We start from the raw sequence: 18975 nt of genomic DNA on the forward strand, positions 1-18975 counted from the left end.
GGCAGAGGGAGAGAGAGAGAGAGAGAGAGAATCTTAAGCAGGTTCCACGCCCAGCACCGAAGTGGAAGTGGAGCCTGACTTGGGGCTGGATCCTGTGACCCTGAGATCATGACCTGAGCCCAAATCAAGAGTTGGATGCTTAACTGACTGAGCCACCCAAGTGCCCCAAACCCTATCTTAAAGAAGGTGATATACAAGTCTGTGATTCAGAAAGGAAATTCAAGTCCAGAGGCTCTGTAGGGAAAAGTGAGGCCAGACAAGAGCATTTTCCCAATGAGCAGCTATATTTGGCACCTAAGGAACCAAACCAGATTAAGAAAAAATAGAATAGATTTCCAAGAGAAGGAGGCAGGGAGAAAGATCTGAGGTATCATTGTAAGAAAGAAATTTTCTACATGGGGCCAGATTAGGTGCATCCTGCTTGGTGTGGGAGGGCCATGGAAGGGGGGCCAGAACCGAGAACAGTATTTAAGTGTTGGTTGCAGTATAAGCAAGTTGTGTGTGTTCTTTGGAATGCCCATAGTTATAATAGCAACCAGCTAAATATGTAAAACTTGAAAGAATGGAATATTTAAATCCTTCTTAGGAAAAAAGAACACCAATTCATCCTCCAGAGATGTAGTACAAAGGTGCATTTCATAGACTCCCAGGGAAGGACATGATATGGGCCCGAGGACCCATCCTGCCCCAGGTATCACTGGCTCCTGTCCCAGCCCCTACCTCCCATCTCCAGAAATACAATTAAATATAAAAGTAGGAGAAATTACATGTTAACTACTGGACTCAAGAAGAATTCTGTCTACACGCCATAAACTTTTTAAAAATTCTGCTGAAGGGTGCCTGGGTGGCTCAGTTGGTTAAGCGACTGCCTTTGGCTCAGGTCATGATCCTGGAGTCCCGGGATCGAGTCCCGCATCGGGCTCCCTGCTCAGCAGGGGGTCTGCTTCTCCCTCTGACCCTACCCGCTCTTGTGCTCTCTCTCTCAAATAAATAAAATTAAAAAAAAAATTCTGCTGAAAATGTTTTCAGATATACCAATTGAAATTTAAAACCTGTTGCAAATCCCATATTGCCTAACTTTTTTTCTTTCTCCTTCCAGCTTCATTGAGATATAATTGACATATACCCTTGTGTAGAGCTGGATAAGATTTTTTTTTGAAAAATATATTTTCTTTTCTTTTTTTTTTTTTTAAAGATTTTATTTATTTATTTGTCAGAGAATGAGAGAGTGAGAGAGAGAGAGCCCAAGCAGGGGGAGTGGCAGGTAGAGGGAGAAGCAGGCTCCCCACTGAGCAGGGAGCCCGATGCGAGGCTCGATCTCAGGACCCTGGGATCATGACCTGAGCCAAAGGCAGATGCTTAACCGACTGAGCCACCCAGTGTCCCTGGATAAAATTTTTGATCTCCACCCAGAAATGGATAGCAAAGTGTATTAACAGTTTATACAGCAACTCTAGGGCATCCATAAACAGAGACACTCATTGCCACAGACTAGCTGCTTGTTCTATTTCTGCTGCTGGAGAACAACCTCACTCAAACAAATGTAAGGCACTCCTTAGAAAAAAATGCAAATGAGATGAAGTGGGGCTTTGCTTTAAATGTACCTTGATGGTTTATGATCGTGAACATAACAAGAAGCCAGCCTAGGCTTCTTCATTGACCATCTCATCAGAAAACAACAAACTTTAATCATAAAGGTGATGTCATGGGGGGGTCAGCAGAGGCCCTTCACAGAGCAGATCTGGAGGGGGCAGGACAGGGAAAAGGGCTGGGGAAGGAATGGCAGATTGAAGACTACGGCCAAGGGGTCAGTGTGTACACAAGGCAGCCAGTAGGTCTGGTAAGCCCCATGGGTGAAGCCAAGGCCGCTATCCAAATGCTGTCAGGGCACCCCGAAGAACACAGGTGAGTGTCTCAGTAAGAAAGACAAATTGGGGATGGAGAAGTTGGAGTCACACAGGAGGCTCAGGCCTGGGCAAGCCTTGCAGGTCGCAGAGTCAGGGATCATTCCAGAAGTAAGGTGAGAGCAGAGTGTGAGCCGGAGAAATGAATGGGTAGAGACCTAACTATTCTGGAGGGTCCATCCACTCCTGTGGTTCCACATACAGCAGATAATCATTTCCTTGAGTTTTAGCTTCTGCTCCTGTTCTGATTTTTTTTTTTTTCCATTTTTCCTAGTATAGGCAAACAAAGGCCAATAGATATATGCTGTGGTTTATCAGGACTCTTCAGGGCCTAATATCCTCAAAGGTCTTCAATTTCCTCAGAAATCTTACTTTACCTGTTTTGTGCGTCTCGTTAACTGTGCGGTAGCTGCCACTTTTCAGAAGTTCAGTCTCAGTTCTGGGCTGCCGAGCACATCAAGTAGTGATCCCTAGATCACTGTAATTTCTTTCTTTCTTTTTCTTTTAAGATTTTATTTCTTTATTTGAGAGAGGGAGAGAGAGAGAGCGCATGTGGGGGAAGGAGGAGAGGGAGAGGGACAAGCAGACTCCATGATGAGCGGGGTTTCATCCCAGAACCCTGAGATCATGACCTGGGCCAAAATCAAGATTCAGATGTTTAACTGAGCCACCCAGGTGCCCCCACCGTAATTTCTTATACATGTTGAAATAAGTAGAGAAATAGCAGGAAAATTGGGAGTGTGTATCACATGGGTTCGAGTGGTTTGGAGGATTCAATGAGATGACATATATGCAAAGTGGGGTCCAACTGAGAGAGAGAAACCACACAGTAGATTAAACAGAGAAATTTTAATATCAAAATGATCAACTGTAACAAAGGACTAGCTGTAAGACATGAGAACTCTTCCTCGTACCCTAAGGCTGAGGGATGGTTCCCCCCCTCAAAGGAAAAACTTGAAAGGGGTTCAGATCTCCCTGGAGGTGTGGATGGACCACTGGGCAGCAGAGAAGCTGTGTGGTTTAGCCAGAAGAGCTGGTCTGGAGCTGCTCGGCAAACAATAGGCCACCCTAGGGAAGGCAGGCAGGGAAAGTGCATCAGTAGTTGGTGGCACCAGGCGAGCAGTGGGAGCCTGGGCTTAGGAGGGGGCAAGGGCCTTCCCAGGAGCAGACTGCGTGGACAGGGGAGAGGAGAGGGTTTACACACAGAAGGCTGCTCATGACAAGCGTGCTGCATGAAGGCTATGCCAGGGCTTCTTTTCTCCATGTCAGGAGGTCCACGGACAAGTTATCTCCTGTCAAAGCTGTAAGGTTACAGACCAACTGCCTCCAGGGCCTGTGCCCACCCCTCAAAGGACCTATCGGAAGTCCTCCCAATCACCTGACTGACTATTGCCCCGCCCACCGGAAGTTGCTGGAAAGCCCCTTTCTCCTGCAATGTCCCCTCAGCGCCCTCTGCTGAGAGAGCTGTAACATGCGGCTCCCTTGAAGGAGAAAAATTCTGCAGAAGGAATTCCATTGTTTATTATAGAGCCCGTACTGAAAGCCACATTCGGAGCTGGGAGGAAATTAAGTTGATAACTGACACAGCTTCGCAAAGAGACTGGCGCAGAGTGGGTGCTCAGTGACTGAAAGCTGTATTAGACTCTTACCCAGTGTAAACGAATAAGAGCAAATTATTTGGAATAATTTTAAAGTTAGGTATTAGCCATATTAATATTTATGGTCGTGTAATTCACTGTTGTGTATTACTCAACTAGACACAAAGTTAAGAATCTGTGTCAAATATTTCTCATTTTGAATTCATGTTTCTTTTCTTTCATTTTCTTTTTGTCTAGGTCTTATACAATATATTAATTGCCTTCACAAAGATGCATAAATTTGAAGACATAGAGCCTGTTGACATTTTGGCTGGATGTGCCCGATTCATTATTGTGGGGGTTGGGGGAGTATTTTTCGGCGTCATTTTTGGGTTCATTTCTGCGTTTATCACACGTTTCACTCAGAATATCTCTGCAATCGAACCACTCATCGTCTTCATGTTCAGTTATCTGTCTTACTTAGCTGCGGAGACACTCTACCTCTCTGGCATCCTGGCGTGAGTACAAACCAAGGACCAACTCTCATAGCAATAAAAGAGAATGCAGGACCACACGGTGTGGACTAGCATCTGCAAAAGGCAGAACTTCTGACACTAATCTGCAAGGGTGTTGCTAGATTCAGGCTTTTTAAACTTTTGTAAAATCCGATTCGGGGCCTTTGCCAAACAAATGTTCTCCCCAGCCTTTGAATTTGCTCTTCTCCTGAACAGCCTTAGCAGAGCAGAGCAATTATAAGGTCAATTTAAAAGGCTCAGAAGAGCTGATGCAGAGAAGAACTAGAAGTTCAAGGTTAAAGTCTCATTTCAATAGCTTTTTTTTCCTTAAAAAATTCATTATTTTAAAGGTAAAGGGCAGCATGCCATGAAGGACTGTCATTCCTGAGCTCTGCCTTCTTCTATTTCCCTTAAATCACATCACACTGGGGTGGAATGAAACTAGGTAGATGGGACAAGACCAGAAGTCCAGATTTTTTTTCCTAATGAAAATATTTGTAAATATTTATCCTTCCTTATATTTTGGAATGAGGCTTCTTAACTTGGCTTGCTATATCTAGTCATGTTGTTTTCTCTATGGTATTATCCTCATACCCAGCTACTCAGGCAGAAATATTTAATTTTACTGTATAGAAATACCTATTTTGATTAAATATAATAGTATAAAATCTAGATACTCATTATTGTCCCACCCGAAAAGTGATCTAAATTACTTAGACAAGGCAGTTTTTTCTCTTCCCCTGCCCTCAACTGCCCCCCCACCAGACTTGCTCGTGTCTCTAGAACAAAAACATTTTAAATGAAAAATATCTCATTAAATTGTTGTAAGAAACATTGCTCAGGTGGTGGAAATGAGAGCCTCGCTGGATTATTCTTTCCAGAAACAGTTCTGCTTTGGGTTTGTGCATGGTGATACCATTTTCTTGTGAGAAAGCCATGCCATGCCCACCTTTCCCAACACACTCAACTTGAGCAAACCCTTTGGGGAGGGAGAAGAGGAAAAAAGAAAGCCTGTGGGGAAAAGGAAAGGGGAATGGAGAAGATGTGCTCTCTGGATAAAAACAGGACCTATGTATCTGTGGCATCTCCAGTACAGAGTTATTCATGGAGGGGCAAAATCTTGTGGCTTCTCCTGAGACTCTGTTCCATCTGCAGAATCACGGCCTGTGCGGTAACAATGAAAAAGTATGTAGAGGAAAATGTGTCCCAAACATCCTACACGACCATCAAGTATTTCATGAAGATGCTGAGCAGCGTCAGCGAGACCCTGATCTTCATCTTCATGGGCGTGTCCACCATTGGGAAGAACCATGAGTGGAACTGGGCTTTCATCTGTTTCACCCTGGTCTTCTGCCAGATCTGGAGAGCCATTAGTAAGAGACAGCCGGACCCAAAAAGGCCCCTGCCTGTTGCTTTTTAAAATTTTTCTTATCCCTTTCTGCAATGTAATAGCCTAAGTAGTGAAGGGACACTAACTGGTTTGACTAGTTAGGGGAGTATAGGCACCTCAGAGTGACCAGGAATGTTCTGTGTGCTCCCTCACTCCGTTCAGAGCAATCAGAGGCTGGTAAGGTTGTGCACTGAAGCAAGGCTGGGGCAAGGAGTTTGTTTTTCTCTTTTATTTGAAGAGAGAACTTTCACATTTACACATTTAAATATAACTCAGTAAATCTATCCCTTGCTCTTCACTTCTTTGTCAATTTTTACCCTCTTGCACCTTAAATCAGATATAGATTATACACTGTGAGCATTTACACTTTTATTACAGGAAAAGTGAGATCTCACTAAGTGTAGTCTATATAAGGCAGGTACTGTTAGAAAACATTCCCTTAAAACATACAGGTGGTTTTAGTTGAGCGTTGAGTTTGATGTATAGAAAACCAAGGACCAGGAAGTAAATCTTTATTTTTAAAAGTGCTTATTATTAATCAGTAAAGGCAACTCTATAATGTAACTGACTTTACCCCTATAAAATATGCCTAATTTAAAAAAAAAATGAGATGTCTTGACTAATGGCTGCTTATTTATCTTGTACATTTATGTTTCTGGGGCTAGCAAGAACATTAAGTACTGAACTACATTATATGTGCTGGCTTTTGATTAGAAGCAGTTTTATTTTAAAATGATTTTGAGCAGGATTTGAAGCATTTGCTTAGTTGACTTTGATCAATATTTTCAAGCCAATTACAATTAAAGAGAAATTAGGGGAAATGAATGAGAACTTACCTTGAACATATCAATTCTACATTAATTTAGGGTGGGTTTTAAATCTGGGAAGAATAATAAGAATGCAGAAATATTAAAACATTCATAAAACTAGCTCTGAATATATGTGCCTGTTCGCTTTCTTGGGGAGAAAAGAATTGAGGAAACTGTTATTTAATAATATAAATTTATAATTTCAAATCAAATCTTAGCACTGCTAATAACTAGCTATACTCAAAATCTTCTTCCTCAACCACAAAATGGGAGGCATGACCAAATTTCCTAGGTTCCTTTCAGTTCTAATACTCTCTAATGTCAAGAGAAGTAACACTACTGAACTTCAGCCCAGCCAACAGGAGTATAAGCCATCTAAGAGAGGATTAATATGGTGGGTACCTCAACATTGTTGGCCCTTGGTGACATTCCAACCCGACTCCTTCATATTCTAGCTGAGGGGAGAGTCACCGAGAGAATGGCTGACTGGGCCATGTCACAGTGAGGGACAGAGCCAGCTGTCAGAATTCAGTTCTCCCTCCCAGTCTCTTCTCATGCCCAGCCTGACTCGTTGGCTAATGTAGTTCACACTCATGAAGGCTTATAACATAAAGTCCCTGATTTCTGTTATATATAGAAATTAAATTTATGTAAACCTTCCATCTACCTTCTGAGGTAAATACTACCATTATCTCTTCCAGAGAGACTGAGTACATGAAAAGATCAGAACCTTAGCCAAGGTTACATGACTAGTATGTGGAGGAGCCAGGACACAAAAAACAAAATGAAAAATTTTAGATTTTACCGTCTCTCACATTATCCATGTGCCTGTCACCAAAGGTTGCTTGCTGTGAAGTCTGTGTGATTAGAAGTCACACGTGGATACTGAGCTTTATTCTGTAGTAAAACCTCCTCTTTAGTCAGAGCTTTAGTGAAGGGCCTTTCCCACCAGGAAGCACTGCATTGGTGGTAAGCTAGGTCGTGTGGGCCACTCAGGGATGGAAAATCAGTGTGGTAGAAAACACCTCTGTGTTTTAAACAAGCTCTGCCACCCTCCACCTTCCACTTACTGATAGTAAGAAACCCTCCTTTGAGCCCTTGCCAACTTTCTTGTTTGCACTGAACCTCAAGAAGAACCAAACCAACCACAAAAGTTTTGCTTACCCAGCAGAGACCACAATCACTAAAAGAGTCCTCTTATGTTTAAAATTATACACCGCCTTTGGTTACTCATTGAGAACATGAGGTGACAAAAATGTTTCTATCCCCCAAGTAATACCCTTGCTCTACCTAGTTTTGAAAGGCAGAACAAAAATTATGAGTATAGATTAGAATATATATGTCATGTCTTATATCAGAAAGTATCAAGATTTTATTACTTTAAACACACACACACAAAAGCTAGGAGGCTAATAACCTGAAGCACTACTGTTCACAACTACTCAAGAAATGAAGTTTTGTTTTTTTTTTTTAGATTTTATTTATTAATTTAAGACATAGAGATATATATAGAGAGAGAGCATGAGCAGGGGGAGAGGCAGAGGGAGAGGGAGAAGCAGGCTCCCCTCTGAGGCAGGAGCCCGATGTGGGGCTCGATCCCAGGACCCTGGGATCATGACCTGAGCCGAAGGCAGATGCTTAACCATCTGAGCCACCCAGGCCCCGAGAAATGAAGTTTTGTAAGATATTTTGTTTGGGATGGACAATCATGGGTGTGATGAAATTAGGTTGCGTTGTTTTGCGGGCACATGCACACGACTCGGGTTCACTAGCATTGTATATCTACCCATTCATGACCCTTTGCTCTAATACGTATTTCCCCCTTTCTAGGTGTATTTGCTCTCTTCTATGTCAGTAACCAGTTTCGGACTTTCCCCTTCTCCATCAAGGACCAGTGCATAATTTTCTACAGTGGTGTCCGAGGAGCTGGAAGTTTTTCACTTGCATTTTTGCTTCCTCTGTCTCTTTTTCCTAGGAAGAAAATGTTTGTCACTGCTACTCTAGTAGTTATATATTTTACTGTATTTATTCAGGTTAGTAGATTTCTTTCATATCTGAAATAAGTAGATTCTTTCAGGATGATGTATTAAATTAATATGGTACCAAAAAAGGGATGTTTTATCTAATTTTTCAACATATGCTCAATAGTCAAACTAAATTCCCAAAAACTTCTAGGTCATATTTGTGTTCATCCTTTAACCTCTAAAATATGTTGCTTTTTAATTAATAAAACATATTTATCAAAATATTCCTGGGTAGCAGGCGAATGATTGTTACTCTAGTGTGTTTTACTGAAAACAAGATTCCAATTAGTACTGGATAGCAAAAGTTTTTATTTTAGCTGGAGTTTTTTTCTCAGCAAACTAATGAGGTTATTTTAAGGGATGACACTAAATTCCTGCTTTAAAGTAATGCCTATTTTCATTGCAGAATTTAAAAGACTTAAATAAGAACTAAAGTAAACACTGGAGCATTTATCCAGTAGAAGCTAGTACAAAACAAAGATATGAAAATTGGAAGCTCTAATAGTTTGGGTAATAGACTTACTTTCTATAATGACAATATTCACTACAACAGAACTCTTTATTTTGTCATTTGTGGTCTAGGGAATCACAATTGGCCCACTGGTCAGGTACCTGGATGTTAAAAAGACCAATAAAAAAGAATCCATCAACGAAGAGCTTCATATTCGTGTAAGTTATCTCTTTGTCATAATTAATAAGTTAATAAGATGTTCTCCATTTGTCACAAGTAGGAGTAATCTATCAGCTAAATGATGAGATGTTGTGTACACATCACTAAACATAGTCTCTTTCCTCACCAGCTAGATCAAGAGTAACTGTACTAGTTTCTGATTGCTGCTGTAGGAAATTACCATAAATTTAGTTGCTTGAAAAACCATAGTCATTATCTTATAGTTCTGTAGGTCAGAAGTTCAAAATGGGTCTCACTGGGCTAAAATCAAGATGTTGCTGGGCTCTATTTCTTTTGGGAGTTTCTAGGGAAAAATCTGTTTTCTTGCCTCTTCCAGCTTCTAGAAGCCTCTAGCATTCCTTGGCTCATGGATCCCTCCCATCTTCAAAGTCAGCAATGGCCGCTCAGGTCTTTCTCATGCTGCATCACTCTGATACTAACTTTTCTGCCTTCCTCTTCCACCATTAGAGACCTTTATGATTATATTAGGCCCATGTGGCTAATTTAGGATATTCTCTCTATCTTAAGGTTGGCAACCCTAAGTCCAACTACTATCTTAATTTTCCTTTGCATATAAACTAACGTATTCACAGGTTCTGGGGATAAGAATGTGGACATCTTCAGGCATTATTCTGCCTATCAGTCTGCTCTCTGCCCCTCAAAGATTCATATCTATTCCACATGCAAAATACATTAACTCTATCCTGACGTCCCCAAAGTCTCAATCCATTGTAGTGTCAACTCAAAGACCAAAACCTCACCAAAATTTTATCACCTCAAAAGTCCCAAATCTCATCATCTCAATCATCTAAATCAGGGATGGTTGAGCCTTTGAGTATTATCCATCCTGAGGCACAGCTCATCTCCAATGCTGAACATGTGGAACTCAAGAAACAAGTTATCTGCTCCCAAAACACACTGGTAGGGCAGTCATAGGACAAGGGCTATAGATATTCCCTTTCAAAAAGGGGGGAAGTGGAAGGAAAAAGGGAGTCATTTCCAATGACTGGAAAAACTACTTGGTTTCAAGGCCTGGGAACAGCCTCTGTTCCCTCAGACTGGAACTCCAATATGGGTTCCACCCTCTGGGTTCTCAACTCCACCCTCGGAGTCATCCTTTCTTTTTTATGAAAGATGGCCTGTGTTTTCAGCTTATTCCTTTGATCAGCCTGTTTATAGCCTATAGAACTTTGGGGTCCAAACCCCCACTTTCATTTTATCTTTTCTCCTTGCCATTTGGTTCAAGTTTGCAGTGTTCCTGTCAGGGTTCAACAGGGAAGCAGAACCAGTAGGAGATATATATTAAGAGCTTCATTGTAAGGAATTGGCTTACCTACTGTAGGGGCTGACTAGGCAAACCCAGAAACTGTATGACAGCCCTTCAAGAAAGGTAGACCAGAACTCTCAGGCATGAGCCACAGCTGCTGTGCACAACTGGAATTTTCTTCTTCATCAGAGAAGCTTCAGTTCTACTCTCCAGGCCTTTGAACTGATCAAACTAGTCCCACCCAGATTATCGAGGATAATCTTCCTGATTTCAAGACAACTGATTATGGACTTTAATCATATCTGCTAAATATCTTCACAGCAACATCTAGATTAGTGTTAATAATACCTGGGGACTAGCCTTGCCTAGATAACACCTCAAAAAAACGATCACCATAACTAATGCTCATAATTGCCCTACTTTCTTCTGAAATCATTGTTCCTATGGAACATGGGACCCTCTGCTTTTTCTGAACTTTTCATTAGGAAAGGGTAAAGACTTCTACTACTTCTGCAGATATAGCCTAGTAGCAGTTTTCAGTGAAAACATTCAATTCTGACAAAGATGAAAATGAAGTTGAGCATGGTTTCTACCTGTTGGTTTAAGTTCAATACAATATTAGAGGGATGCCATTCTGTATGACTCCAGGGAATAAAAATGAGAAGGAATACATGGAAGACAGAGGGAAAGAGACTTCAGCTCAGTTAATGAAGAGCATTCTGGCAATTGCTTCTCCTCTGGCACACCCAAAGGTGAAATGGAGGTGTAGAAACAGTGACTGGGAACACTTGGCATAGCTGCTGTACAGGAGCTTCAGGCTCTGAGGGGATGATTGTCCCAGATAATTTTTAAGTTTCTTTTATCCCTCTAAGTTCATGATTCTAATGCTGGAGAAACTGATGAAGTCTTTCAAAATCAGCCCTGGATTTTATGGCCAAAGTCATCTAAACCCAAACCAACAATTTTCAAGGCCATTTGAAAATGTTCAACAGATGGGGATAAGGAGCAAGCATTTTAAAATAAGGAATGCTTTGGGGACCCTGGGTGGCTCAGTTGGTGAAGCGTCTGCCTTTGGTTCAGGTCACAATCCCAGGGTCCTGGAATTGAGCCCCGTGTCAGGCTCCCTGCTCAACAGGGAGTCTGCTTCTCCCTCTCTCTTTGCCCCTCCCCTGTGCTCATTCTCTCTCAAATAAATAAATAAAATCCTAAAAAAAAAAAAAAAGAAGTGCTTTAACCTGACTGAAGATTTTTGTTTCTATCTTTATACCCTCTATGCACTATTTTTAGAAATTAAATAATATACCTAAGACAATAAAACTTAGATACTTTACTCCTTTCTTATTTATTTTTTTTCTCAAATAAAGTTATAATTATTGGTAGAAAGTACATCAATTAAATGTTTCAGAATTAATTTAGTATTTGTCTATTTTGAAAATATTTTAGAGGTCAGCATAAACTTCAATGATTGCAAGTTTAAATTATGAAGACTAATTCATAAATTTTGAAGAGATTATGCTTTTTTCTGAAATTCCTGTAAATAATTCAGGTGAAGCAAATTTATTTAGTGTAATTGGCTTGGATGGTGAAATGTAATACTGAGACAAAATAATCAGATTAAAAATGAGGCAAATAGGTAAATATTGTTGTTATTATTATTATTATTTTAGGATATCTGTAGAATTATATTTTCAGAAACTATAAATTGGATACTGGCAATGTTTTTCTTTTGTGCTGAAATTAAAAGTAACAATTAGCTATTACATTCATGTGATTTCAGTAATGAGACATTTTCTAAATCATTCTAGAAAAATATTATTCAAAGCAAATGGCAGGTATCCTTTTTCATTGAAAGTTATGTGCGTTATTAAGGAGCTAGTCAACAGAGTCTGAATCATGAAACTAAGTTGAATTACTATGGAAGGCATTATAAGTTTCAGTTACATGAACAGAGTGATAGAAAAGAGGACATGTTCCAGGAAATTAAAACCTCCTTTGTTTTCCAAAGTGTATTAGCTTTCCTTGTGTGTCTTTTAGAGTTAAAGTTTCACCAGCAATCATTTTCCTGTATTTGGTTTGGCAGCTGATGGATCACTTGAAAGCTGGAATTGAAGACGTATGTGGGCAATGGAGTCACTACCAAGTGAGAGACAAGTAAGGAGGCAGAGGGTTTCGCTGCCTAGGAAGGATATTTGTGGCATGAGGAACCTCAAAATGTTACATTGGAAACTGAGCATAAGACTAGAAAGAATCCAGAGGAATGGGACCAGAGATATAAAGGGCCTGGGAGCCATGGCATAGAAGAGGCAGGTGGAAGACGTGGGAATGCCCAGCCTGTGAATGGAGAGTTCTCAGGTGGAGGGGCCGTAGATTTGGGCTAGGTTGTGTCAGAGAGAACTAGTGCAATTTTCAGACTGAAATTAGAGAAGTCAGACCTAAGTTTAAAACAAGGACAAGTTTCCCAATGAAGAGAGAAGCTCAACCATGGAATGACTGGCTTCGTAAGGCTACAGAGGGAGTTTGGTGAATCATCGGGGATCCTGGGGAAGACAGTCCTCCACTGGGGAGGGCGGATGCAGTGGAAGACCTTCAAGGGTCCTTTCTACATGATTCTATAAAAATGCCAAAGTCTCCCTTCTCCACCACATCTCACATTTCAGAACACATTCTCTTCCTGAATTTTAGTCTACAGCATATTTCTTATGTGGCCCTGAGGAGAGTTGCACTCAAGATAAGGAAGATGAGAGTTTGGGAGTTAAACATAGCAATTTAGCCAATGTAAGAATCAGCAGTAGTTGAGTTAACCAAACAGTAGAAGTTTTCTCTCTAGGGCTTGACAACATATTGATGTTGGTGATGCCAAGAGAAACTAGATCTTAAGAAGTCTAGCTGATGAAAGGGGTAGTGGCACCTAAATGAGAAACTGAGAGCTTTTGGGTGGGCTTTTTAAATTTTATTTTGAATAATCTATTTTTAAATTTTAATTCCAGTTAGTTAACATGCAGTGTTATACTAGTTTCAGGTGTACAATATAGTGAGTGATTCGACACTGCCATACAACACCCGGTGCTCATCACAACAACTGCCCTCCTTGATCTCCATCACGTATTTCCCCCATCCTCCCACCCACTTCCCCTCTGGGAACCACCAGTTTGTTCTCTATACTTAAGAGTCTGTTTCTTGGTTTGTCTCTTTTTCTCTTTTTTTTCCTGTTTTTCTTTTGTTTTGTTTCTTAATTCCACATGTGAGTGAAATCATATGGTATCTGTCTTTCTCTGACTTATGTCACTTAGGACTATACTCTCTAGCTCCATCCATGTTGTTACAAATGGCAAGATTTCCTTCTTTTTGATGGCTGAGTAATATTCTATTTTATATATCACATCTTCTTTATCCATTCATCAATCGATGGATGCTTGGGCTGCTTCCATAGTTTGGCTATTGTAAATAATGCTGCTTTAAACATAAGGATGCATGTATCCCTTTGAATTAGTGTTTTTTTGTATTCTGGCAGTAAATACCCAGTAGTACATTTCCTGGACTGTAAGGTAGTATTATTTTTAACTTTTTAAGGAACCTTCATACTGTTTTCCACAGTAGCTACACCAATTTGCATTTTGAGTGGGCTCTTTTCTATGAAGTAAAAAGAAGGACAGTCCTCATAGTGTTAAAATAGAACTTAATTTATGTAAATATCTACCAATCTAGAACCTAGGTTATGGATTTTTTTTTTTCTTATTATTTATTTGAGAGAGAGCATGAGCAGGGGGAGGGGCAGAGGGAGAGAGAAAGGGAGAAACAGACTCAGCTGAGCAGGGAGCCCAATGTGGGACCTGATCCCAGGACTCTGGGATCATGACCTGAGCTGAAGGCAGATGCTTAACCGACTGAGCCACCCAGGTGCCCCCTAGGTTATGGATTTTTTAAGTCTAAATCCTATAGCTCACCCAGTGAAAAATCATTTAATATTATTCCATTTAGCCAAATTTATACCAAATTTTCCAGACACTAAGGCAGATATCAAGAGCAGTAAGACACAATCAATGCATTCCAGGTCCTCAAAATATAGTAGACAAGGTCCTGGGGGAAAGAAGAGAGAAAGAGCCTGAATGAATAATGATGATCCATATAAGAAATCCTAGAGCAGAGGTAAATACATGGAACTATAATAGTACAGAAATGGGAGTACATTTTGAAAATAAATGAGGAGTTCACCAGGCAAAGAAGAATGGAAAACATGCTGAGCAGCAGCAGTAACAGCAGGATATTTCAAAATGAAAAGGCAAGAAAGAGTGCAGCATGGTTTGGACACAGAGAGAAGGACGTGGTTGGAAGGAAGAGGTTGGAAAGACAGAGATATGCTTCTATGGCACAGGGCTAAGGAACTCTATACAGCCATTAATGCTATAAAATTCTATTTGACATTGAATACTCAAATCAGAAGACTTTTAAATAGGAGAGTAGTGGAAACAGTTGACAAAACCAAAAGACAACCTATAGAATGGGAGAAGATATTTGCAAATGTCTTATCAGATAAAAGGTTAATATCCAAGATCTATAAAGAACTTATCAAACTCAACACTCAGAAAACAAATAACCGGGGCGCCTGGGTGGCTTAGTCATTAAGCATCTGCCTTCGGCTCAGGTCATGGTCCTGGGGTCCTGGGATCGAGCCCCGCATTGGGCTCCCTGCTCTGCGGGGAGCCTGTTTCTCCCTCTCCCACTCCTCCTGCTTGTGTTTCCTCTCTCTTGTCTCTCTCTGTCAAATAAATAAATAAAATCTTAAAAAAGAAAAAGAAAAGAAAACAAATAACACAGTCAAGAAATGGGCAGAAGACATGAACAGACATTTCTCCAAAGAAGACAAAGAAATGGCCAACAGACACATGAAAAAATGCTCAACATCACTTGGCATCAGGTAAATACAAATCAAAACCCCAATGAGTTATCACCTCACACCAGTCAGATGGCTAAAATTAACAAGTCAGGAAACAACAAATGTTGGCGAGGATGCAGAGAAAGGGGAACCCTCTTACACTGTTGGTGGGAATGCAAGCTGGTACAGTCACTATGGAAAACAGTATGGAGGTTCCTTAAAAAGTTAAAAATAGAGCTACCCTATGACCCAGCAATTACACTACTAGGTATTTACCCAAAGGATACAAACAATGTGATCTGAAGGGGCACCTGCACCCCAGTGTTTATAGCAGCAATGTCCACAATAGCCAAACTATGGAAAGAGCCCAGATGTCCATTGGCAAATTGAAAGATAAAGAAGATGTGGTATATATACACAATGGAATATTAGTCAGCCTTCAAAAAGGATGAAATCTTACCATTTACAATGACATGGATGGAACTGGAGGGTATTATGCTAAGTGAAATAAGTTAATCAGAGGAGGACAACTGTCGTATGGTTTCACTCATATGTGGAATTTAAGAAACAAAACATAGGATCATAGGGGAAGGGAGGGGAAAAATAAAATAAGATAAAATCAGAGAGGGAGACAAACCATAAGAGACTCTTAATCATAGAAAACAAACTGAGGATTGTGGGAGGGGAGGTGGGTCGGGGGATGGGGTAACCGGGTGGTGGGCATTAAGGAGGGCCCATAATGTAATGAGCACTGAGTGTTACATGCAATTGATGAATAACTGAACTCTACATCTGAAACTATTGGTACACTATATGATAATTAATTGAATTCAAATAAAATAAGATAAATTGAAAAAAAAGAAAAAAAGAAATAAACAAATAGGAGAGTAGCATGACCATACTTGGCTTTTGGAAAGCAAACAACACCATTTGTTGTTGGATATGGAAGCTGAATTTGAGACGGATACTGTGGGGTGCGAGACCTGTAAGGGATATCCACATGGACATAAGAATTTCATCCTGTAAACATAAAATAAGCCTCAGATACTATGCTAGCTTTTTCATATATTCTATCATACGTGATCTCCTGAATCTCCTGTGTTAGCACTATTTTTCTCATTTTGAAGATGAAGAAACCAGCTCCAGGATATCAACTAGCCTACAGCAGAAACTGGACTGAATTCAGGTCTGGCTTTAGAGCCTCTTCTGTTTCCAATGAACCACAGAGCTTTCAGAACCATAGGGATGAGGAACTAGCAGAAGGGGCACTGGCCTATTTCTGAGGCGGACATGGGGACTGGCCAGGGGTATAGGGAGAAGAGGGTGAGGAAAGAGACAATACGAGTGACTCTCAGATTTCCAGATAGCAAGTCTAGGGGGATAACAATGCCAAGGTGCAATGTATAGACTATAGAAGAATGTCCAGTTAAATAATACCAGGGTATGGAGAGGGGAAGCTAAGTGAGGACAGGACTCTGAGAAGCTTCCATTCCTCTGGGGCAGGTAAGGAAGAGGAAGAGATTTGGAAAGAAGCCTTTAGGGAGGCTGGAAGGGATGCAGGCGTAGATCAGGATGTGGCGGGCTCAGAGGAAATGACCCGGTGGCACATGGGGAGGAGCCAGGTGGCACGTAGGGCACCCACCAGCGTTGAACAGTAAAGGTCAAGGTGAGCTCAATGTAAAGAGTGTCAGAGAAGTCCTGATGGGTGGGGAGCAATGCAGGGGACTGAGGAATAAACAGGAACAGCAGCCTCTCTTGAAGAAAGGCAGAAAACAAGAAGGCTGAGGGGTGGACCCATCTGGAGCAAGAGCAGGCCAGGCATGAGCCAAACACGGATCCTAAGGAATCACAGCCTGCTGACCCCGGAGGAGACTTGACTGATAAAGCATCCTTCTGCCTCACAGACCAGGAGACCAATCACCCGATAATAAGGCAGCAGCCCTGGGAGTTCTTTCCCCTCCAGAAAATAAAGCAGGCACACAAATTACTCTTTGAATGTAAAACGATTGGAAGTGTTGAAAATTCCTACTCCAAACAAATGGCCGGCTCTGAAGGCTCCATATGCCGATGTGCAGCTCAGCCTAATGGGCCAGCCAGAGGTTTGTTATAATAGTCAGCGGCCATCAGCACCTAGCCTATTCAGCTTCTCCATCATTCAGACTGTCAGGATATATGGGTTCTCCCCCTACCCCCTCCTTCATTGTCAGGAATCAAAATGATCTGCAGCATAATGGGCGAAACTACCGTAACTACTGGGCCATTTAAATTTATTGGGTTCTGGTTGAATAGGCCAGTATTACTGTAAGTGCCACTGCCTCTGTTAGGAGCTATTAGAATGGAACATTTGTTCAAAAGCCTCAACCCCTCATTTCTTCTCTTACAATTGGAGCTGAGCTGGGCTGGGCCTCCCCCGCTCCCCACTTACGCGTACTTTCTGCCCTGATTGCAGCTTGGCCCTCCCTTTTGTCTAGTTGATTTTCAATGTATTCAGGCCAGTAGGCTATTCTTTCTTTATTAAAATATCTATGTAAGTCCTATGATTTTTTTTTAAATGTGTTCCAAGACTGAATTCTCAGCACCATCCTGGTGTTCAGAACAAAGTGAGGTAGTAGTTTGTTTTAAGAAAAATACATACTTCCATAACACGTACAGAGATTAAAGATGTCCAAAATGTTGGTTTTTGTTTTTAGGTTTAAGAAGTTTGATCACAGATATTTACGGAAAATCCTAATCCGAAAGAACCGGCCCAAATCCAGCATTGTCTCCTTGTACAAGAAGCTGGAAATGAAACAAGCTATTGAGATGGTAGAAACTGGGATCCTCAGTTCCACAGCCTTTTCTGTACCCCACCAGTAAGTCCCATATGCTCTTTGATCTGTACTTTCCGTGTCAGAATTCCTAGGGGCACTAACTCATCGTTTCATTTAGAGATCATGCTAGGAGTGAAGGGGCAGAAATTTGAAGGAGGAATCATGAGAAAAGGATGACCTAAGTCTTGGCCATTTGTATTTTGGCCCACGCTCACCTCGTTTCTGAACATTATCTAGCAAAAGTTGCATGCTATAGTTGTATGACACCTTTCCTTGGGAAGGAAGGGAAAGTGAATTTATAGAATGATGGCATAGTTTACAAGACTTTCTCTTTTTGATTAATTTCTACCCTTCAACCCCGGTTCATTTGATTTCGCTAATCATACACTAATAATAATATGCATTTCTCCAGTAAGTCATTTATTTCTCTTCCTCTCTTGTATGAGGAGGAGAGACCCGGTCAGCATCTTGTGATGCTAGCTGGGATTAGGGGTTGAGTGGTGGTAACACGTGTGGTGGTTGGTGGGCTAGGTAAAACCTAGGTAAATTTACCCCCCCACCAACGATGTCCAGGTTTCTTTCATGAAGCAGTTTATGAGGGACCCCTGGGTGGCTCAATCAGTTAAGTGTCTGCCTTCAGCTCAGGTCGTGATCCCAGGGTCCTGGGATCGAGTCCCGCATCTGGCTCCTTGCTCGGCGGGGAGCCTGCTTCTCCCTCTGCCTCTGACCCTCCCCCCTTCTTGTGCTCTCTCTCTCTCTCTCTCTCTCTCTCTCTGACAAATTAAAAAATATCTAAAAAAAAGAAGCAATTTATGAATTGAGAAAATTACTCACAACATATTTAGGGTGAGGAACACCTCCATCCTGTCATCTTCTGTAGGTAGACATTGATCATGAGCTTCAATTGTGTCTTCAGTTTGAAAAGCAGGTTGAGATAAGAGCTAAGAACAGATAGCAATAAAATTGTCACTAATACCTGAGTGTTATCTCGCATCCCTTACTTGCTAATGAATCAGAAACACCCTTTCCTTTCTTCCGAGGCCTGAGAAAAATCTCAAGTAGGGTCCCTGAGGGCATCTCAGTGTAAACAGAGACTTTCTGCCTTATTTCTCAGTGAGACTGTTTCTGTGGTTTGC

At 41.2% G+C, this 18975-nt stretch overlaps 1 protein-coding gene across 1 annotated transcript in view; it reads left to right on the forward strand.

Moving 5' to 3' along the window:
• Positions 1–18975, forward strand: part of SLC9A4 (solute carrier family 9 member A4) — a 67917-nt gene that overhangs the window by 30145 nt on the left and 18797 nt on the right. The window contains exons 3-8 of the mRNA XM_021680286.1: positions 3740–3999; positions 5152–5369; positions 8026–8228; positions 8802–8888; positions 12237–12307; positions 17720–17881. Of these exons, the coding sequence (XP_021535961.1) occupies positions 3740–3999; positions 5152–5369; positions 8026–8228; positions 8802–8888; positions 12237–12307; positions 17720–17881 (1001 nt within the window). The remainder of the gene's footprint in view (positions 1–3739; positions 4000–5151; positions 5370–8025; positions 8229–8801; positions 8889–12236; positions 12308–17719; positions 17882–18975) is intronic.

Source organism: Neomonachus schauinslandi, chromosome 10 (genome assembly GCF_002201575.2).
Source record: "Neomonachus schauinslandi chromosome 10, ASM220157v2, whole genome shotgun sequence".
NCBI classification, from domain to species: domain Eukaryota; kingdom Metazoa; phylum Chordata; class Mammalia; order Carnivora; family Phocidae; genus Neomonachus; species Neomonachus schauinslandi.